General features: G+C 52.7%; 7 protein-coding genes across 7 annotated transcripts; 4 read left to right on the top strand and 3 right to left on the bottom strand.

Moving 5' to 3' along the window:
- Positions 1 to 703: 703 nt before the first annotated feature.
- Positions 704 to 2,037, top strand: HEM13 (Coproporphyrinogen-III oxidase; the record flags this gene model as incomplete). Its single annotated transcript, XM_049367582.1, has 2 exons — positions 704 to 967; positions 1,018 to 2,037. 2 exons carry the CDS (start codon positions 704 to 706, stop codon positions 2,035 to 2,037), a joined length of 1,284 nt encoding a protein of 427 aa, XP_049220552.1.
- Positions 2,038 to 2,276: 239 nt separating this feature from the next.
- Positions 2,277 to 4,474, bottom strand: J4E78_006971 (uncharacterized protein; the record flags this gene model as incomplete). The annotated part of the gene is made up of 3 exons (XM_049367581.1): positions 2,277 to 3,779; positions 3,829 to 4,230; positions 4,313 to 4,474. 3 exons carry the CDS (start codon positions 4,472 to 4,474, stop codon positions 2,277 to 2,279), a joined length of 2,067 nt encoding a protein of 688 aa, XP_049220551.1.
- An 807-nt stretch (positions 4,475 to 5,281) lies between these two features.
- Positions 5,282 to 6,736, top strand: J4E78_006970 (uncharacterized protein; the record flags this gene model as incomplete). The annotated part of the gene is made up of 3 exons (XM_049367580.1): positions 5,282 to 5,840; positions 5,890 to 6,448; positions 6,496 to 6,736. 3 exons carry the CDS (start codon positions 5,282 to 5,284, stop codon positions 6,734 to 6,736), a joined length of 1,359 nt encoding a protein of 452 aa, XP_049220550.1.
- Positions 6,737 to 12,827: 6,091 nt separating this feature from the next.
- J4E78_006969 (uncharacterized protein) lies at positions 12,828 to 14,247 on the bottom strand (the record flags this gene model as incomplete). The annotated part of the gene is made up of 3 exons (XM_049367579.1): positions 12,828 to 12,941; positions 12,992 to 13,650; positions 13,698 to 14,247. 3 exons carry the CDS (start codon positions 14,245 to 14,247, stop codon positions 12,828 to 12,830), a joined length of 1,323 nt encoding a protein of 440 aa, XP_049220549.1.
- Positions 14,248 to 14,660: 413 nt separating this feature from the next.
- J4E78_006968 (uncharacterized protein) lies at positions 14,661 to 15,284 on the top strand (the record flags this gene model as incomplete). Its single annotated transcript, XM_049367578.1, has 4 exons — positions 14,661 to 14,680; positions 14,734 to 14,961; positions 15,017 to 15,149; positions 15,201 to 15,284. The coding sequence occupies 4 exons, from the start codon at positions 14,661 to 14,663 to the stop codon at positions 15,282 to 15,284; spliced, it is 465 nt and encodes a 154-aa protein (XP_049220548.1).
- Positions 15,285 to 15,756: 472 nt separating this feature from the next.
- Positions 15,757 to 16,689, top strand: J4E78_006967 (uncharacterized protein; the record flags this gene model as incomplete). The annotated part of the gene is made up of 1 exon (XM_049367577.1): positions 15,757 to 16,689. One exon carries the CDS (start codon positions 15,757 to 15,759, stop codon positions 16,687 to 16,689), a length of 933 nt encoding a protein of 310 aa, XP_049220547.1.
- Positions 16,690 to 17,095: 406 nt separating this feature from the next.
- Positions 17,096 to 18,046, bottom strand: J4E78_006966 (uncharacterized protein; the record flags this gene model as incomplete). The annotated part of the gene is made up of 3 exons (XM_049367576.1): positions 17,096 to 17,145; positions 17,192 to 17,939; positions 18,014 to 18,046. 3 exons carry the CDS (start codon positions 18,044 to 18,046, stop codon positions 17,096 to 17,098), a joined length of 831 nt encoding a protein of 276 aa, XP_049220546.1.
- Between the last annotated feature and the right edge of the window lie 723 nt (positions 18,047 to 18,769).

The following is an 18,769-nucleotide window of genomic DNA, read 5'->3' as shown; positions in this document are numbered from 1 at the left end:
GTGCTGACCGCTTCGCCCACCAAGTCACTTGCTAAGCTCCCATGACCTGGGTCTCCCGGACGCATTCAAGGTTGAGTCATCCATCGACTTGAGCACCGCCACTGTAGCCATGCGCCGTGACGCTGTCTTGAACTTGACGTAGGCTGCATCATTCCATCGTTCGAAGTCGACGCGTTGGACACGCGCGTTGGCAGGCATGTAGCGCGTCCGACCACCTTACCGCTCATAGCAACGTAGCTATCTCTTCAGACGCCTTCTATGACCGCGCGAACGAGTACTTCCCATGCACCGTGAGATGCCCGTCATGATACTGGGTAGCAGTGCGCACCCTACCTAGCGAGTACCGCCAACGAACCCTCGCTACCGCATGCTGCGCGTCTACAGATAGGTGCACGGGTGTCTCTAAGCACTCAACCCGTCAAGAGCCGAAACTAATACAACTCAAAGTAAGCGCTTTCGCGCGTCCTCACTTTCGTTGTCTGTAATGGCAAGTTTGCCGCATTTGCATGATGCAGGTACCGATACCGCTAGTAGGAGTACCGAGGAGCTCCACTGATGATGCGCCCACCGTGGTGTGATGCACGACAACTTTCCAAACCACAGACTTTCTCCCACAGACTTGACATAAATCAATTCGCGACTATCACACACCTCCAATGATTTCCACGCGGTGAACGTCTTCTCAAGATTCCACACGCCCGCCATGCGTCCATTCCGATCTTCACTCCGCATCTCAAGAGCTCTCGAGCTTCCCCACAGCCATGCGCCGCAACCAACACTACGGCCGTATCACATCTGCAATAGACAATTACACGCTTCACCAAGACGCCGCCTAGACCTACCCTCAGGCAAGAAACCGGAGAAGCCGGATCCTTTGGAAGAATGGCGTAATCCTCCACCGAGCAAATGGCCGAACAGGATACGGTTGCTATTTGTACCCTTCATTGGGGCCTTGGTCTACTCCATGGTACACAGAGACCCTGAATATTTCTTTGAACCTTATTGACCATGTCACAGTGGACGGACGATACGATCAAGACCGAAGCACCCACCATCGCCGAGAAGGATGCCCTGCTTAAGCGTGAGAATGGCGTCTCGGAGCAATCACCCATGCGCCTCCGAATGGAGCAGTTCATAAAGCAAAACCAGAAGGAAATCGTGGCTGAGCTGGAAAAGGTCGACGGCACCAAGTTCAAGATCGACACATGGCAGCGACCAGAAGGCGGTGGTGGCATCACTTGTATCCTGCAAGACGGCAACGTGTTCGAGAAGGGAGGCGTGAACACCTCAGTCGTATACGGGCGCTTGCCTAAAGCCGCCATACAAAAGATGCGCGCCAACCACAAAGCTCTCGACCCCAACGTCGATTCGCTCGAGTTCTTCGCCGCAGGCCTATCCATGGTCCTTCACCCCCACAACCCCAACGCACCGACCGTGCACCTCAACTATCGTTACTTCGAGACCGCCGACGAGCTGGGAAACACAAACGCATGGTGGTACGGCGGTGGCTGCGATCTCACACCCTCTTACCTTTACGATGAAGATGCGATACACTTCCACGGCGCTATCAAGCAAGCCTGCGATAAGCACGACAAAGCATACTACCCGCGATTCAAGAAGTGGTGCGACGAGTACTTTAGCAACAAGCACCGGGGCGAGACACGAGGTGTAGGCGGCATCTTCTTTGACGACCTCGACGAGACGGAGAAGGATCAGGAACAACTATTCTCCTTCATACAAGACTGCTTGTCTGCTTTCCTGCCTTCCTACCTGCCCATCATCAACAGGCGGAAGGATATGCCCTACACGGACGAGATGAAGCAGTGGCAGCAGATCCGTAGAGGACGCTATGTCGAGTTCAACCTTGTGCACGACCGTGGAACGGCTTTTGGTCTGAATACACCTGGTGCTCGGGTCGAAAGTATTCTCATGAGTTTGCCTCTTACGGCAAGGTGGCAGTATATGCATGAACCTGCAAAGGGTAGCAGGGAGGAACGGTTAATCGAAGTCCTCAAGAGTCCGAAGGAGTGGGTGTAGAAAGTTGGGACGCGAACTTGTACATAGATGTATCATGACGGAATATACGAGTCGAAGTAGGAGACATCCATGTATTGAAATATGTGATTGCTACCATTGATTACCATCCATGGAGATTACGTAGAAGCCCAAATATTATATGGCTGAGTCAAAACGCCACGCTATGCTGCAAAAGCCCACCATCGTTGCCTTCTCTGAAAATTGGCCAAGAATCAACGGCTCAAAGTAGACACTGATGCCTAATAAGCCCTAACCTTCTTTCCCTCCCCATTAACACCAAGATCTGCCTTCCTCTTTCCAAGTACTGAGTCAGGCGTGCCTGGCGCCTCAATACCAACACCCTTACCATAAACCTCCTCAAAACAAGTAGCATGGTATATCTTACCACCCACGCTTACGGCATCCATCCACACAAAGTCGTTGGCCTCCACATTCCACTGCGTCTCGAATTTGTCCTGGCAGATGGGGCACGGTGCCTGCTGTAGTGTGACGTCTTGTGGTACGCTCACGTAGCGATCTTTGGCCTGTTTCTTCGGTTTAGCACCACCTGTACCAGAGGAACCGTCGTTGGACTGGTTGGGGGCTGTCTCGTCGACTTCGCGGTACTCGATCCACTCCTTTTCGGGAATGTACCAGCTGCGGTGTACACCTCGCTTGGCGGCATCTGGATCCTTGACTTTGAAATGCCAGTCCATATGGCGTGCTTTCTTCTCTTTGCCTTCGGGTGTGCTCTCAAAGCGACGGCCACATGTGGCGCAGATGTTGGGCTTGGCTTCGTAAAGGCGGGAGATGAGGTGAAGACGAGGTTTCTTCATTGATGCCGTGGTGAGTTCGATCTGTTCCATCAAACTACCCGGCGCAAGTGGCTGTTGTGTGGCCGGCTGGGATTGAATTGGCGCTGGTTTTGCAGATATACCACCAGGTACACCACCCAGAGCTTTCAAAAGCCACTCGGCGGATCCAAGGGCTGGAGCCGCAGCAACAGGTTGTTGTGGTAACTGAGGAACGGGAGTGCTCTGCACAGGCGTGGGTGGCATTGAGGGCGGCACGGCACCGGGTTTGCTGAACTGCGCAAGCAGAGCAGCGAGATTGGCAGTGGGTGTCGCGGACTGGGTCGGCGGAGGAGCCTGAGGTGCCGGTACCGGAGTCGAGACTGGGGGCGGGAAGCCTTGGAATGGCATCTGAAACGGGGCTGGGGCAGGTACTGAGTTCGGCTGTGCTGGGGAAGACACACGTTTGAGTAGCTCTGCCAAGTTCAAGGCCGGTGGATTCGGGGTTGGTGCGGGTTGCGGAGTCGATTGTGGTGGTGGTCGGAAGCCTGCCAGAAGTTGCGCGACATTCGGCGGAGCGCTGCTCGGAGGTGCACCCATCGGAGAGAAGTTAGGTGGATAGCCTTGGGGCATTGCCTGTTGTGGTGGGTACACTGGCGTAGAAGGAGCAAAGGTCGGTGTTGGTGCTGGTGGAGGTGCTAATGCTCGGACCTGTTGACGTACGGCCTCTAGTTGTTGAGGAGGCAACGTCTGTGTGTCCAGGATCTGCTTGAGGGACAAGAGTGCCGACAACTTTGTACGTAGAGCAGCGTCAGCTGGGTTATGCGCGAACATGTTCTGTGTTGTGCTGATAAGCTGTGTCAATTCCACCTTCAAGTCGGCAAGATCAACAGACGACATGGGCTGAGGTTGCTGGTATACAGGTGGTGTGGATGCGTGTGATGGTGGATATTGAGGTGTCGGGGGTTGTGACTGGAAGGTTTGTTAGCAAGATTGTCTGAAGATCGTATTGAAAACCTACCGGTCGAGCACGCGGATCATTGGGAGCGGCATAACGTGGTCCAGTTTGCGGTGGCGTGGATGTACCCCTCCAGGCGACATTGAGTGACGGAGGACGAGGGGGAAGCGCGTGTTGCGGCCGAATCTGTTGCTGAGCTGCGCGGAATTTAGCCAGTGCATTCTCGATGTCCTGTGTCACGTCGGCTTGAAACACAGGGCGAGGGTCCATCGACTCGGGCACGGGCATCTTCCACGTCCTCAGCAAGCCTTCCATGTTCTTGCGTGTGTTTTGATCCATCACGAGATAGGCGTCCATGAAGGTTCTGTAAAGGTTGCGACCAATGTAGACGGTGTATGGCGTGCCAACATTCTTAACAATCGAATCAAGGACGTAGAGGGCTGGAAGCTTCCATTCGGGGCGAGTCTATGCCATGTCAGTCACCGGTGGATAAAGTAAGTTTGAACTGAATGATAGAGTTGTTAGTCTACACGGTTCCAGGACGTACCGATTGGATATGCTTCTGAAGCTCATTGGATATGGCTTCCGCATACTCTGTGTTTTCTTTGGCGATGAGGGTTAGATTGCTAATCTCAGGTCTGCTGTTCATCCTCAAATCTTGCAGGGCATCCCGAAAGTCGGCAGCCACTTCAGCAGCTGACACAGACATGATGGGCAAGAATATCTGGGGTTAGACAAGAGGGGATGTGTGCTGTGTTAGAAGACGTGAAACTTGCGCGCAAAGGGCAGGGTGAGCGGCTGACTCTGCGGTCGGGGAGTCGCAACGCTGACGATGTCGATGCCAGATGAACAAGATAGACGATATGCTTCCTCGCTCTCGACGAACACACGTAATGACAGTGCTTGTGTTGGATACTAGCTATGGCCGCGCCAAATGACGCAGTGTGAAGACTGCGCCGGTACAGCTAGGCAGTAACAAACTCGCTCTCCTCCAGCTACTGCAATCCTCCTTCTGTATGTATGCCCTTCCCCCTTCAAGCCAACAATGAGGCGGTGATGCGCAACTGCGGAAGTGTCGCAATAGAGACCCAAAGTGACTCAGGTGCTGCGACGACGGCGGCGCCTAGTAGGGTGTCGTCTAGGATGAGCTTCGTCAGTTGCGAAGCTGATAAACAGCGTCGAGTAGACTCTGTGAGACGTTGTCGGGGTTGTCGTGATGGTGGGGGCCTGAGGTTGGTGGTCAGGCGAGTGATTTGTAGGAACAAAGGTGGAGGAGCGGCTGCGGTCTTTGACAATCGCGAACCAGCCGCGCCCCCATTTGCCAAGCCCGGGTCCGGCAAATAGTATCACCGCGCGTCATGGCTGTCGCGCTCCCTTGAACTTTCCTTGACATCTCTCGATCGACGTTCGCGCCTGGTCCACCTTTACCGCGACAAGTCACCGTTAATCGATCTCGCATCCTCCGCGCTTTCTCACGGATACCCCGACTTCGACGAACCAGGCCCAAATAGCCAGCATGGAGGACGTTGAGTTCAACCGATCGCATTCGAGGTCGCCGTTACCAGCGGCTGGCAACGACCCAGCTGATCCGCTGCGCCCCGAAATCGACGAGGAGAATGCCACCCCGAACCCCCCTATCGGTGATCCAGACCAAGATATGGAGGTGACAGAGGACCGACCCGGCGAGATGCCTGACCAGGACGACGTCGAGGCTGGCTTGTCAGACAACGAGTCGGTGCTTTCTGAGGCGCTAGACGATGACCAAATGGACGAGCAGTTTGGCGATTTCGATATCAACAATGTTGCTATTGACGAGCGCCCGGCGCAAGCGATCGACGAAGACAACGTCAAGCAGATTGGTGTACACAAGCGAAAGCGCACTGCTGCTGAGGGTGAAGAGCCAAAGAAGAAGAAAAAGAGGGCTGAAAAGCCTCGCCGCAAGAAGAACAAGGATGGCGACGATGACGGTGATATTGCAGAGGGTGACAGGCGAAGCAAGCGGTCCAAGAAGGCAGGCAGGGTCCGAGCCGCAAGCCCAGAGGGCGATCCAGACGAGCATCTGACTCCGGAAGAACGTACGTACGACCATACCTAGACCCTCATATCTACTAACTGTGACTTTAGGACGAAAGAAGCAGCTTAATGCCCAAATCGACAGCATCGTTAGCACCAGCTCGAACCGCCGCCGCAAGAAGGATGGCATTGACCTTGAACAAATGGCCGACCAAGAGATTGAGGAGATGCGCCGCCGTATGGCAGCTGCCGCCGAAGCCGACAACGAAGGTCGAAAGCGCAACGAGCCTGCAAGACACAAGCTCAAACTTCTGCCAGAAGTCACCGCCCTCCTGAACAAGAACACACTCAGAGATACTATTGTGGACCCCGAAGTGAACCTGCTCGAATCGGTGCGCTTCTTCTTGGAGCCCCTCAGCGATGGTAGTCTTCCCGCGTACGACATTCAGAAGGATCTCATGGCCTCATTAGCCAAGTTGCCTGTCAACAAGGACACGCTTGTTGCATCTGGCATCGGCAAGGTCATCATGTTCTACATCAAGAGCAAGAAGCCCGAGTTGACCATCAAGCGACAAGCCGAGCGCCTCTTCACAGACTGGACGCGTCCCATCCTTAGGCGGACAGACGACTACCGCAAGAAGGAGTTTGCTCAGGCCGACTACGACCCGAGGTATGTGCTGCGCCTTCATATTTCGCTATATATGCTAACAACCCTAGCCAAATCAAGACTACCGACAGGTCCGCTGCCAGCAGCCAAGCTGCCGCCTACGCAGCCAACCGAAAGAAGCAGCTCGAAGCTCCCAAGGCATTCCAGCGTGCTCGCATGGAGTCTGGTCCCACTACGTATACCATTGCGCCGAAGAGCAACGTTGTGTTCAACGAGAATGCACGCAGCCGTTCGAGCAACGTGGATATCATGAAGCAAATCAGGGGTGGTCGCAGCGGAGGCAGGCGCTGAGCTGGGTCTCATGACGCCATTCACATGCGGTTTGCGTTTTCTTTTCTGTTCGGCTTTAGACAAGGTCATTGATCCGCTGCTCTGGACGTCACATTGGTACTCTGATATACACCTGGGGTCTACGCATGGTAAAATTGCATAGCGGGCGTTACTTGCAGTTTCAGAGTTGGTGTGTGGGTTAGCCAGCTTCTTGTACACTATCAAATACAGTCTTGTTCTTCTGAGCTCAACCTGAATGCTGTCATTTCCTGTGTCAACTAGTACTCATGCTCATCATGTATACTGACCAAGGTCGTGCCGATGATTTGAAGTAAGTATGATATAAATTGACTACGACATTCCCTTAGAGGCTAAAAATGTAACAAGAGACACTGTCTATGCTAAGGAAGACGCTCTCTGACCTGATGCGGTCTCATATAACAGCCCTGAGCTGGAATCTCCTCGACCCCGAACCCCACTAAAAAAAAGATTTCGACCCTTTAGCAAAAAGTAAAAAAGTGCTTCTATTTCTCTTGCTACATATTCTATAGTATGCAGAGAGCAAAAAGAAGATGATATTCCGACACCGGGAATCTGAATCGTTGTTAGAGGAGATCGAACTGAGGGGTAATCGAGGAAGCTTACCGAACCCGGGCCTTGCCGGCACTGAACAGTGAACTGACTCTGCAGATGAGAGCGGCAAATCCTAGCCACTAGACCATATCGGACGTTGATTGGATGAGAAGACCAGGAATTGGTGTGAATATGAAGTTTGGGAAAGATTGGTCATGTGGTGGTGGAGTTAAGGGGTGGAAAAATTTGTATACAGGAAAAGCCCCACTAAGTACAATCCAAAAGGCGAAATTTATACTCCGACCATCCACAAGGCAGCGGCATAGAGCACATGATGTACCGAACTTGTGGTTGAGATGGTACCGTGGTTGCTGTTGAAAAACCAAAAAAATCGACCGAACCAGAGGACACTTGATACAATCTAATCTACAACGAAATATCTAGATCAAGACCGAGACTACCAATTCTCAACACGTTGACGGTGTCTGCAAAGGTACTGTTGTTGTCTTGGTTGTCCGCCAACTCTACTCCATCGCGCGTGATAATTTCTGTGCTACCCACGGTGTTCACGTTGTAGAGATTGATGTCGTACGTGTTGCGGCCCCCTTCAATCGACAGAATGGTCGACTGGCACTTTTCGTCTTCCGTAACCCGCGAGCAGTTTGTCGAGTAGTTGTTGAAGAAAGAGTACAGGCCTATTCCGTAGCCGAGAATGTTGTTGCTGCGGAGGATGCGCAGGCCCCAGCCGGATGCAGTGCTGGTGGACGTAGAGTTCGTTGCATTCAGAGGCTTGTGTGTGAAGACTGGGTCAGACAGCGCTGGGTTGTTTGGGAAAGGGAGGGTGGCATCGGGGTTGGGCTGGTAGTAGGCTGTCTCCGTTTGGATCTGGCCCATGAAGATGTTCTTGGTATCGACGAACTGGTATTCGTAGAGAACGTGGTGCTCGACTGCGGTGCCGGTCCTGTGATAGCATTAGTGATTGTTGGCGAAACTTCAAAGGTTGGAAAACTCACAGCCATATCCTCCCGTTGATACTCTCAACAAGCAGACCACGGCCAGCATAGAGAGTGAGCTGGCCGTCACCGTCGAGGTCATGATCAGACGTCCACAGCCAGTTGTTCTCCATGTACAGTCCTGCACTGAACTTGGTGAGGTGCATAGTCATGTAGGATACGATACATTCCTCCTTCAAATTCGCCGCAGTGGTCGTAATGTTAGGCGTTGTTCCACACTGCTTGACTTGCTGGTCTGATCCCACGAATCCTCCAATACGTGCATGCACATCCCAAAGACCAGCAGGCTCGTCGGTATAGGTACCAAGATTGTACTCAATCAGAATGGCACCAGCCTGCGCGCCCTTTGTGCTCACGAAGAGATCGGACAACTCCACTCGGCCCTGTTCGCCTGGTCGGGCGATCTGCACAACTGGCTTGGGATTGGCCATGTCGTTGAAGTAGGGGCCAGAGGAAAGAATTACAGAGGCAAGAGCCTCTCCAATGATAGTGGCACCGGGAGGGATGTAGATTGTAGAGGTGACCACATAGAAACCGGCGTCGATGAAGAGGATCTTCCCCTCGGCGTTAGCTTGGAGGATCGCGGCGTTGAGAGCATCGGTGTCGTCGGTTCGACCGTCTCCAGTGGCACCAAGATCACGAGCGCTGAGGAACTGCGACAGTGGGACATCGCCATACTGAGGCTTCGAGCGCTCGTAGTATTTGCCATCCGCACCCAACAGTTCTGTTGGGCGCTTGGTTGGGTCAATAGCGCCGCGCACCTCTACGGGACCTTGAGGCAGATATCGGTGACCGTCAGCCCAAGCTTCGATAGTCGAAGCACCAGAAGATCCTGCTAGGTACGTGCCGTTGGGTCCCGCTACAGCAGTACGGACATTGTCGAGTTTGATATTCTCCAGGTAAAGGGATCCGGCAGCAGCAGGCTCAGAGTTCTTGGTCCTGGAGGTAACGATACCAATCGGGGTGTTTGTGATCTCGCTGTCAAAGAAGGTGATTGACCCCACATTGACTGCAGAAGGACCACCGTTGGTCATATTGAGTCCAACCTGGCAGTTGTTGATCGAGACAGACTTGTACGTCCAGCCCCAATCCCAGAGTTGCTCAATAGCGGTGGTGACATGATTGAAGGTAATGTTTCGAGTGGTGAATTGCTGGTTTCCGACGATGAATCCCTTGTTTCCACCGTTGAAAACGAGGTCAGTCATGAAACCACCGGATCCTGCCTCAACGAAAAGACCTTGGTGTTGCGTTCCGTTTTCGGCGTTCATGTTGAAAATCACGTTCTGGATACTCGTCGCCTGTGCAGTTGGCCAATGGATTCCAGTAGGTGAATCCTTAGCCGACATTTTTGTTGTGTCAATGATGAGGTTCCGAATCTGGCGGAAAAAGGTGACCGTAGGATTGAAACCAAGTCCATTATCGCCGTATAGAGAGCCGTCGATCAGGCCGAAACTTGAGCCGGAGAAGTTGGAGGCAGCCTGAATGGTAGGAAGACAGTTTGGGTTTCCGATGATCTGCAACGAGTTAGCTACAACATTCCATACGTATCACATAAGTCCCCGTCTCCAAGTAACATCCAATATGTTCCATGTTCCCTTCAAGTATGCACGTATCTTCCATCCATACGTAAACCAGTCAGAAGTCATTGTAACTTCCAGAGTACAATTTCTTTTTTTTCTTGGCTGACTATAGTGATCCCATCTTTCTTGCACTGGACAGAGTACATACCTGAGTATAATAGTAGTCAATAATAGCACTCGAGATCTTGTATGTTCCACCTGGAAAGTACACCACAGCAGGCTGGTTAGTAGAACTCCCGCAAGTCCCAGGCGCACATCTGCCACCATATGAGATCGCTCTCTGGATAGCGGCAGTATCATCATGGACTCCATCGCCGACTGCGCCAAAAGACTTGACATTCCGGAAGACGGTGTAGTTGCCAGGGTTCGGATTGTAGCTAGCAATGCCCTGGTGTTTGATATTTTCCATCCAGTATGGAGCACATGACGCATCCTGATCTACAGATTGGCGAGGTCTTGCGTGGGGATGGGCGTGGCGTGGCGCAAAGTGTAGGTTGGAGGATCCATGGACATAGCCGTTGTTGGAAGGAGCGGACAGCGCGATTGCGCAAGAAGAGTACAATGCCAACACAACGGAAGATGCGGAAATCAACATCTTGGACAAAGACCGTAAAGAGCGACGAGAAAGTGAACAACAGAAGTTGAAGGCCGTCAGACTTCCGCAAGATCACATATTAATACAGCACGAGTAGGGGCGGATCTTTTGTCGCCCCTGTCATCATTTGGGGTCGTTGTAGGGCCGATCGACCGCGACTACATCCGGCGATCAGCCATGCGTATTTGCTTCGCTGATTGGGCACGCAGGCTGCGCGGTGCATTGCTGTTCGGGCTCGGATCGGAATCTGTGGCGTTCTTGTTGACGGCGTGTTTAGAAGATCTGAAACATTTAGTTCACCGGTTCGCAACGGATCATTGCAGCGCCAGCTAGCCCAATGTTAGCTTTCGCAATCAAACCATATGCCAATTCCGGAGTCCTGGATGGGGGCGACACAGATTGTACGACCTGCACGTTGGGCGCATGATGCCTCCACGGACTGCGGGCACGCGGGTGCATTGTTGAGTCTCGGCCTCCTGCGTTAGCCTCGCAATGAATGGAAAACCATCACTTCATCTGAGGCAACGCTAACCGCATAGCTACATATCGGAAGAACAAGTACATACGTTAGAAGCCTACATTGTTCTTAGAAGTTGTAACCTGCGAGTTATATGCTGTTGTGGGCCGCTAAGTGTACTCGCACCTGCCTGTTCATTCTATCTCGCCCCCAGATTTCGGCAGGTGGACGTGCTTGCGGGTTTATTCCCGGTAATTCGACATCACCGCGCCACGAGCTTCACTGACCTGGTTCCGTGCCCTGTGTAGGTTCAAGACAGGGGTGAATGCACATTCACGTTGACCTAGGAAAAAACTGAATAGGTCTGCAGCCTACATTATCCTAGAAAAATGCGACTCAGGTAACCTAACGTTGATGAAGGCTCTAGACCTGTTCAGCTTTTTATCTGTAGGAGGTGCATTGATGTATGAAATGATATTTTTTCAGAAGGTGACGGTTACGAGAGATGACAGCATGTGGAGATAACAGATTTGGGGGTCGAAGAAGGAAATGCGCCTTTGATTCAGCCTGGGGCCTGGTCTCGGTTTGGCCTGGTCATCGAAGTATTGGAGGTTGCTAGATTGGGAGGTTGAAGTCGGGAGTTGATAGAATTCGTGTCAGCTTTAAAAAAATATGTCAAGGGTATGCAGATTGATGAGTGAACAGCATGTCCGTTCAAGTGTACATCGGTCCGTTTTGTTGTACAGGACAGCTTGTTCGTACAGTTGATCAAACATGCTCGACCTGCCAGTCGGGATGAGGAGGAATTGAAATCTCCGAGGACTGATAATCAGGTCCGAGTGAAAGGCGTTCAGTCATCGAGCAAGCAGTTTTCTTGTCATCAATACCTAGGTAGACTGAGGGACAGAAGACTTGATGAACTGCTGTCGGTCACCCTGCCATGCCGAACCAGACAGTCGAGAAAGAGGGTTCAAAGTAATGTCTGCTGTTCATGCTGAAGAGAAAGGGCGAGCACAACGAACGATCAGCCTTGCAAGGAGGGTGCGCGCAACCACGTGACCGACCGCATCGGCGATATCGCCCCCCAAACGCCGACAATCCAAACTTTTGCGTATCCAAGTGCACCGTAAACGTCATCTTCGAGATACCCAACTTGCATACCGCCTGTCGCTTTACAGCACCTCCTATCGCCTCACCTCACAACTCATACAAGACACCGCCATAATGTTCGGAGGTGAGTTTTGCCAGGGATTGCCGCATCCAAGACAACGAGGCTGACGTGCATGACAGCACCACCACAGCCATCCAAGCAGGAGCTTGCCGCGGCCGAAGCACAGACTATGACCGATATCAAGTGGACAGCTGCCAGCGCTGTCGTGCTGTACTTCTGTAAGGATGATCTGGGACTACATGGTGGTTGGATGGAGACTAACAGCCTGCAGCACCTCATCTCGTCGAATACGTCTCGAAACTCTTCTAAGCAGCGACTGCTCCCGCGATTACGAACTCGTCCGCAAAATCTAAAGCGCTGGACATGAACAGGTGTACGCACAGACGGAGTGAAAGAATGAAGCAATATACCAACGAACTACTGTACAACATACTCGCATGGCCTAGGGAATACATGCGCTTGTAACATTACTGGTTGAACGGACACAAATACCCTTACAGTATATGGGGATCGACGCATACGTCTAGAAGCAAAGAGAATTACCAAACGCCATCTGACATGTGCGCAATGATGAGACGATGAATATTTATGCAACGCTTGATTGTACGCCTTCTATGCATCCGTCCGCTGCTGCATGGTATCTCGCAACGCCCAACTTTTCGCAATATAACCTCTACATCACCTATGAATCGTACATGACAAATGCGCCCTCGTATTATACCCTTATCGCTTTGCTGGCCTTGATTGCTTTGCAGTCTCCCACTCGTCGTATTCGTCTCTGGTGTCGTCGACCCACTTCTTGAGGTGCTCGAGTTGTCGGTCGTAGTCTTTGAGGAGCTAAGAGACGTTGTTAGCATATGTGAGGGGTCATGGAATGGGCTTCTTACCTTCTCCAACGCCTTCTGATCTTCATCTGTAAGAAGTTCACCATTTTGCTGCTGGTCAATCGTCTTGCCCAGCTTCTCAGTCTCCTCTTGTAGGATGCGCGCCCGCTCCCGCACACCGGACATGCGCGCCCAGATTTCCTCTTGTCGCCCGCCAAGTACAGGATCAAAGGTCTGCTTCTCCAACTCGATGAGCTTCTTCTTCAGTTCCTCCTCTGGCTGATCCATAACGTATCCCCGGTTTCGTAAGATCTGGACCTTAGTTGCAAGGGCCAGTGTCCGCTGAGTGAAGACGACATGCTTGCGCTTAGCTTCGGTGATGCGCGATGCTACCGTCAGCTCATGGGCGTCTTTGAGAAGCGACAGTGCATTATTGATCTCGTGCAGGCGGGTTCGTAGCGCGGTGACAGCGGCGGCTTGTTGCTTGATGCGTTCTCCAACCTGCTCAAAGCCACGCGCAAGCACGGGAATAGCACCTGGACTTGGCTTCTTAGACAAAGCCTCCTCCCATTTCCGTTCGTCTTCACCCTGCGAGGGACCATAGAAGGGCGCTTCTTCAGGCTTGACCGAGTTGTAGAAGTAGTATTGGAAGACGCATTCGGGGCTGCTGGGATCCCACTTGTTATTCAGGATCCGTATCTGCTCGATGACCGACTTCTCTCCTGGCAAGTGTTAGCGCGACTTCAGCGGTGATTTCGAGGTGCCGTACTGTGACCGTTCATGGTATTAGCAGCGAAAGGTTGCGCGGAGGACTGGCGCAACTGCGGAAGCCCTTCGCGCTGTTGTTGGATGCTTTGCGCCTGAATGTTGTTCAGGACGGGCGCAGGCTGCAATGAGGCGCCGAAGAGGCTGTTGCTCATGTTTGGCTGTTGTTGCTGCCCCTGCTGCTGCTGCTGTTGCTGTTGCTGTTGCTGCTGAGGCTGGCCAAACAGACTTGAGCCGGCATTTTGTTGTTGCTGCTGAGGTTGTCCGAAGAGGCTTGAGCCTGCGTTCTGCTGTTGTTGTTGGGGCTGGCCGAACAAGCTCGATCCCGAGTTCTGCTGCTGTTGCTGCGGCTGTGTCGAGCCAAACAGGCTATTGGTGTTGTTCTGTTGAGGGGCGGTTGATGAGCCGAAGAGGCTGGACTGTGTCGTGTTCGACTGCTGCGGCTGTTGCTGCTGCGATTGACCGAAAAGACCGCCAGCTGGTGCTGTGGTGCTTCCAAACAGAGTGCCCGTCTTCTTTTCTCCGCCTGCCGGGTTTCCAAAGCTAAAAGACATGTTGAATAGAAGTCGTAGTATGCGCGTGTCCTTCTGGGCAGATTCGATAGTGATTCGAACGAGTGACGTTATTCAGGTCGCGGATGGAGGAGCTTCCAATGTTTGTTTTCGGTCGCGCGCAGGCACGCGAAGGAGGCGATCGCTGAAAGTAGGCGCTGGTATTATTCACAAAAACAATCAATCGGCGCGCATCCTGATTGATGAGAAGCAGGAGAGGCGTGTAAGGGCGCGGTGGAGGTGCAGATGGCGCAGTGAGAGATTGTTGTCTCTCGCTCACAAAGGTCAGGCACAAGCGCGGCCCATCGCATCCCTGCCAGTTTTAGTGAGCGCCAAGACCGACTTCCGCGACGACCTCACGAGCATCATCGCCAATTCGTGAGCCGATAGCCCGCCATTGGCACCTCACCCTCAAGATGTCGTCGCGCCAGCCCAGGTAAGCGCTCTCTGCCAATCTCATGGCGCTCACATATGCTGACTAATTTGCAGGTTCAACCAGCAAGCCCTCATCGACACCACCCCTCTACCCGACGACATCCCCAAGGTCAAGGAGCTCGGAGCCAGTTCTGCGCCCCTCCTGAGTGCCTCGTTCTTCATTGGCGCACGATGCAAGGCCTACAACGATGACTACATGATGTGCAAGACCGAGGCCAACGGCCGGGGAGAGTTTGACTGCATGAAGGAAGGCCGCAAGGTCACCAGGTGTGCGGCTAGCGTGTACGTACTGGCGGAAGGCCCAATATAGAACCCTGGGTATTGACAGCAGTGGCAGTATCAAGGACATCAACGAGAACTGCCTGGAACAGTTCCGCACCCACTGGCAATGCCTAGAGAACCACAACCAACAACTCTGGAACTGCCGGTCAGAAGAGCGCAAGCTCAACAAGTGTGTATTCGAGAAGTTGGTATGTCGCGGTTATCGTTGTGCCTTACGTCTTTCGCTAACACCACTTCAGAAATTGGAGAAGACGATACCAGATGCGCCAAAGGGCGAGACCCCAGTCCACCTGCGCACACGCAACATTTTTGCGACCCACTGAGCTTTGTATATAATTACCGCTGGGATAGACACAAGGAAAATGAACGACATCACTTGAAATGTATGACTGTCACGAATTACAGCACGACTGTTTGTAACGTGACGAAGCGATCAGTTTGCTGCAACTATAGGTCACGTACAACAGGTGATCTGCTACACTTCGACCCCTTCGTCAATGTACCTTCGCATTCATTTTCTACCGTATCTTCTTATTGTCACGTTTTCCATCTTCAGACAATGCTACGTGAATCAGGCGGTTCACCGCAGCAACATTGCGCATTCATGATTACCGCGGGGCTTGAATAGCCGCTGTCACTAGCTATTGTTCAATAAGCCAGCGAACCCTATTAATACCCGTCATCTTCGCAGTTTCTACCCATGACAGCTCCGTCTCCCACACTCAGCGTCACCATCTGCTCTTTTCCATCAATCCCCCTGACAGCGCTCAGATCAGCAATCACGCTGAATCCGACATGATGGCCACGTCAGCAGCACCTTCCGCCAACCCCTTCAGTGACAGATACGCCGAGTCTCCTACGCAGCCTACGAAGACCGTCGACACCGATGTATTCCTCAAGGTCAACACCAGCAGAAAGCCTGGCTATGACAGCGACAATGCATCTCACAACATCCAGCACACTATTCTGGGCGAGCCTGGTGTTCAATGGGTTCCTAACCTCAAATGGACCCCTCCCTCCTCCCGCGGCTCTCGCGTAAGTCTGTCCAGCATGGACGGTTCGTCCACAGCGCCCTCCTCACCGATTTCCGATGACACGGATGAGCCTATCGAATGGAATAGTGGTAACCTCATGTACCTCATCAGCGTCCTGAAGCCGGAAGAGCTTGAAGCAGATACAGTCACCTTTGCTCCACCACTTTCGGTGCTAGAAGACCTCAAATACCCATTTCACCTTCAACTCTACAACAAGGAACGCACATTGGTCGCCAAATCAGACCCAATTTGTTTGAGCCCAAAACAAGCCCGCCGCTCGATCGCTTATGACCTCATGTCAGACCACAAGGTTATCGACACCACCATCGGCAAGCTGAACGCACTGTGGGCCATCCACAGTAGCTCAGTGCCTACATTGGCGTCGTTGCTACGCGGAATGGAAGAGATGATGACCGTTGCCGACGACGAATGGCAGCAGCGTATCTATCAGCTGAGCGGCGCAGTCGATGGAGACTACGTTGGGGAGTGTGTGGATGGAGAATGCTCCATAGAGACTCGTCTGGAGTACTACCTGCTGCTGAAAGGCAGGGACGCCCTGGAAGATTCTATGCGGTGTGTAAGTCATGTTTTGGGCTTGGACTCCGACGAGGAGAGGGCGGAGCGCGCGGAAATGTTTGGAGAGGCAGGTAGCTTCCTCGAGAAGGCGTTTGAGGAGACGTTAGCTGAGGTGTAGGGGCATGTTGTCGTCCGGGTCGTGTTTGGCATGGGTAGAAGCGATGGTAGAATGGGATGGGGACCTCCTGGTTTGTATATTGGTAGCATGAAACGGGCTTGTTGCTCATCTGAATACAATCAGGCTCTATCGAGCTACTGGGTATCTCTATCGTACATTCATAATCATTACCACACTCAACATCAAGCCCTCCTTCCGCCTCCTCCACCGCCACCCCTTGCGGCCCCCAAGAACCTGTCTCTCAGACTACCCCTGTTAGCTGCCGCGTTCCCTGCAGGTGAGCTCCTCAAGAACGAGCTGCCCTCAAGCAGCGAACTACTACCATCCATGCCGAAGCTACTACGCCCATTCCCCAGATCAACACCCAGACTAACCCTTCCAACAGCGGGATGTCCGCCTCCAAACATCATGCCCCCAGGCAATCCCGAACTTCTGCGGCTTGAAATATGGCGTCCACTGGAGCGGCGTCTATGTGAACGTGTCGAACGCGCGGAAGCCAGACCAGGTGGAATGGCGCTATTATCCACGTCGCTATCATCTTCGAGTTCGGAATCCGTGTGTTCGTAACTCCCGGCTTCTGGTACATCGTCATCGAGATCGCGCTCATCTTGCAGGACGCCTGCCATCTCCGCCTCCTCCATCTCCAACATGTGCGATACTTCTGCTTCCAACATGCTGCCCTCGATGAAGCTGTCCTCGTTGAACGGTACTGTGCTTTCTTCCTGGACATCACCGCTGACTTCGCTAGCTTCCTCCTCTGATTCTTCGTCGCTGGAGACCTCGGAGGCGGATGCGCTGGGTGTGCTTTCTGCCTCGGGGACTTCGTCGTCAAGGTCTCTTTCTTCTTCGCCTTCTCCAGCCTCTTCCGCCATCTCTCCTCTCTCCCTTTGCTCCTCGTTTGCGGCGTCTTGTTGTGCGGCTGCCAAATCCATCATGGCTTGCTCTCTGCGCTGCATCATCTCTTGTTCCTCCTTCTCGAACTTTTCGTCCTCCCTGGCTTGGAGTGTTTTGGTGACACCGGGTGGACGAATCCAACCCGCACCGAATCTGCGAACATTGAGTTTACGCTGGGCGATTGTGTTTTCGTCGGCGGCTAAACTGGCGAGGAATTGATTTTGAATGCGACGAGGGCCATGGTGCGAGGTAGGGCGTCGCTGGTTTTGGCCATGGGCTGTGTCTGGAGGGGAATTCGGGTGGGTATCTTCGAAAGCGGCGTGGGTGGTGTGGTGGGAGGGCCAGAGGCTGGCGTCCTGGCAATCTCGTCAATTTGTTGCTAACATGACCTTTGTTTGGAGCACTCTGAGATACCCGTGAGAGTACTTACTGGGCGCGGCGCGATCATAGGCAACGAAAACATCTTGAATCTCGTGACGGCTTCGGACGACGTAAAATGGAATGGGAAAGTTGCAAACAAACGATTGCGCGGGTTGTCGCGTCGGAACGCGTCGTTTGGTGTTTCCTCGTGCTTGATGTGAGCTCATCGCCCCACCTCGGTTCGTCCTAATACAGCAAGGTGCAGCCCACCTGCACCGCTCTACGTTCGCTCTACGTCCGCTCTTCTACACATTATGCTACCTTCCTTCATGACTACACGTTCTCAAAAACTTCAAAATCCTGCGCCAGATATTCTATGTCTTTGTCCTGGCTATCCCAAATATTCAAAATATCGGCGCTGACGACCCATGTATCTGTCACGCGTATCCAGAAATCCAAACATAAACGTCCAAAAGACATGGATTTGAAAGCATCGTCTATCTAAAACTGTTCCTATTCCTCTCTTCTGCTCGCATCGATCAAAATCATCTGGACAATTTTCATGTTGGTGTAGTCCAAATCCTCAGGTTGTCGACCGTATGGGCCGCGTAGGAAACCATTAATCTCAATACATGTGTCGATGTTGTGACCAAAACACAATCATGAAAGCCGCATGGGATTTGAAAAATCAGTGTATCGGTCCGAACGCGAATGCGAGTGTGATATACCGCGAATATACACCGGTGTTACCGGTGTACGACTGGTACAATACCCGGTGTCAGTCAGAGTCGAGGTCGAGACTGAGGTCTACATGAAACTATTCGCG

This window comes from Alternaria triticimaculans (assembly GCF_023758025.1).
Source record: "Alternaria triticimaculans strain BMP 0046 chromosome Unknown scaffold_10, whole genome shotgun sequence".
Taxonomy (NCBI): domain Eukaryota; kingdom Fungi; phylum Ascomycota; class Dothideomycetes; order Pleosporales; family Pleosporaceae; genus Alternaria; species Alternaria triticimaculans.
Note: the sequence above shows the minus strand (reverse complement) of the source record. Positions and strands in the feature narration are given on the sequence as shown.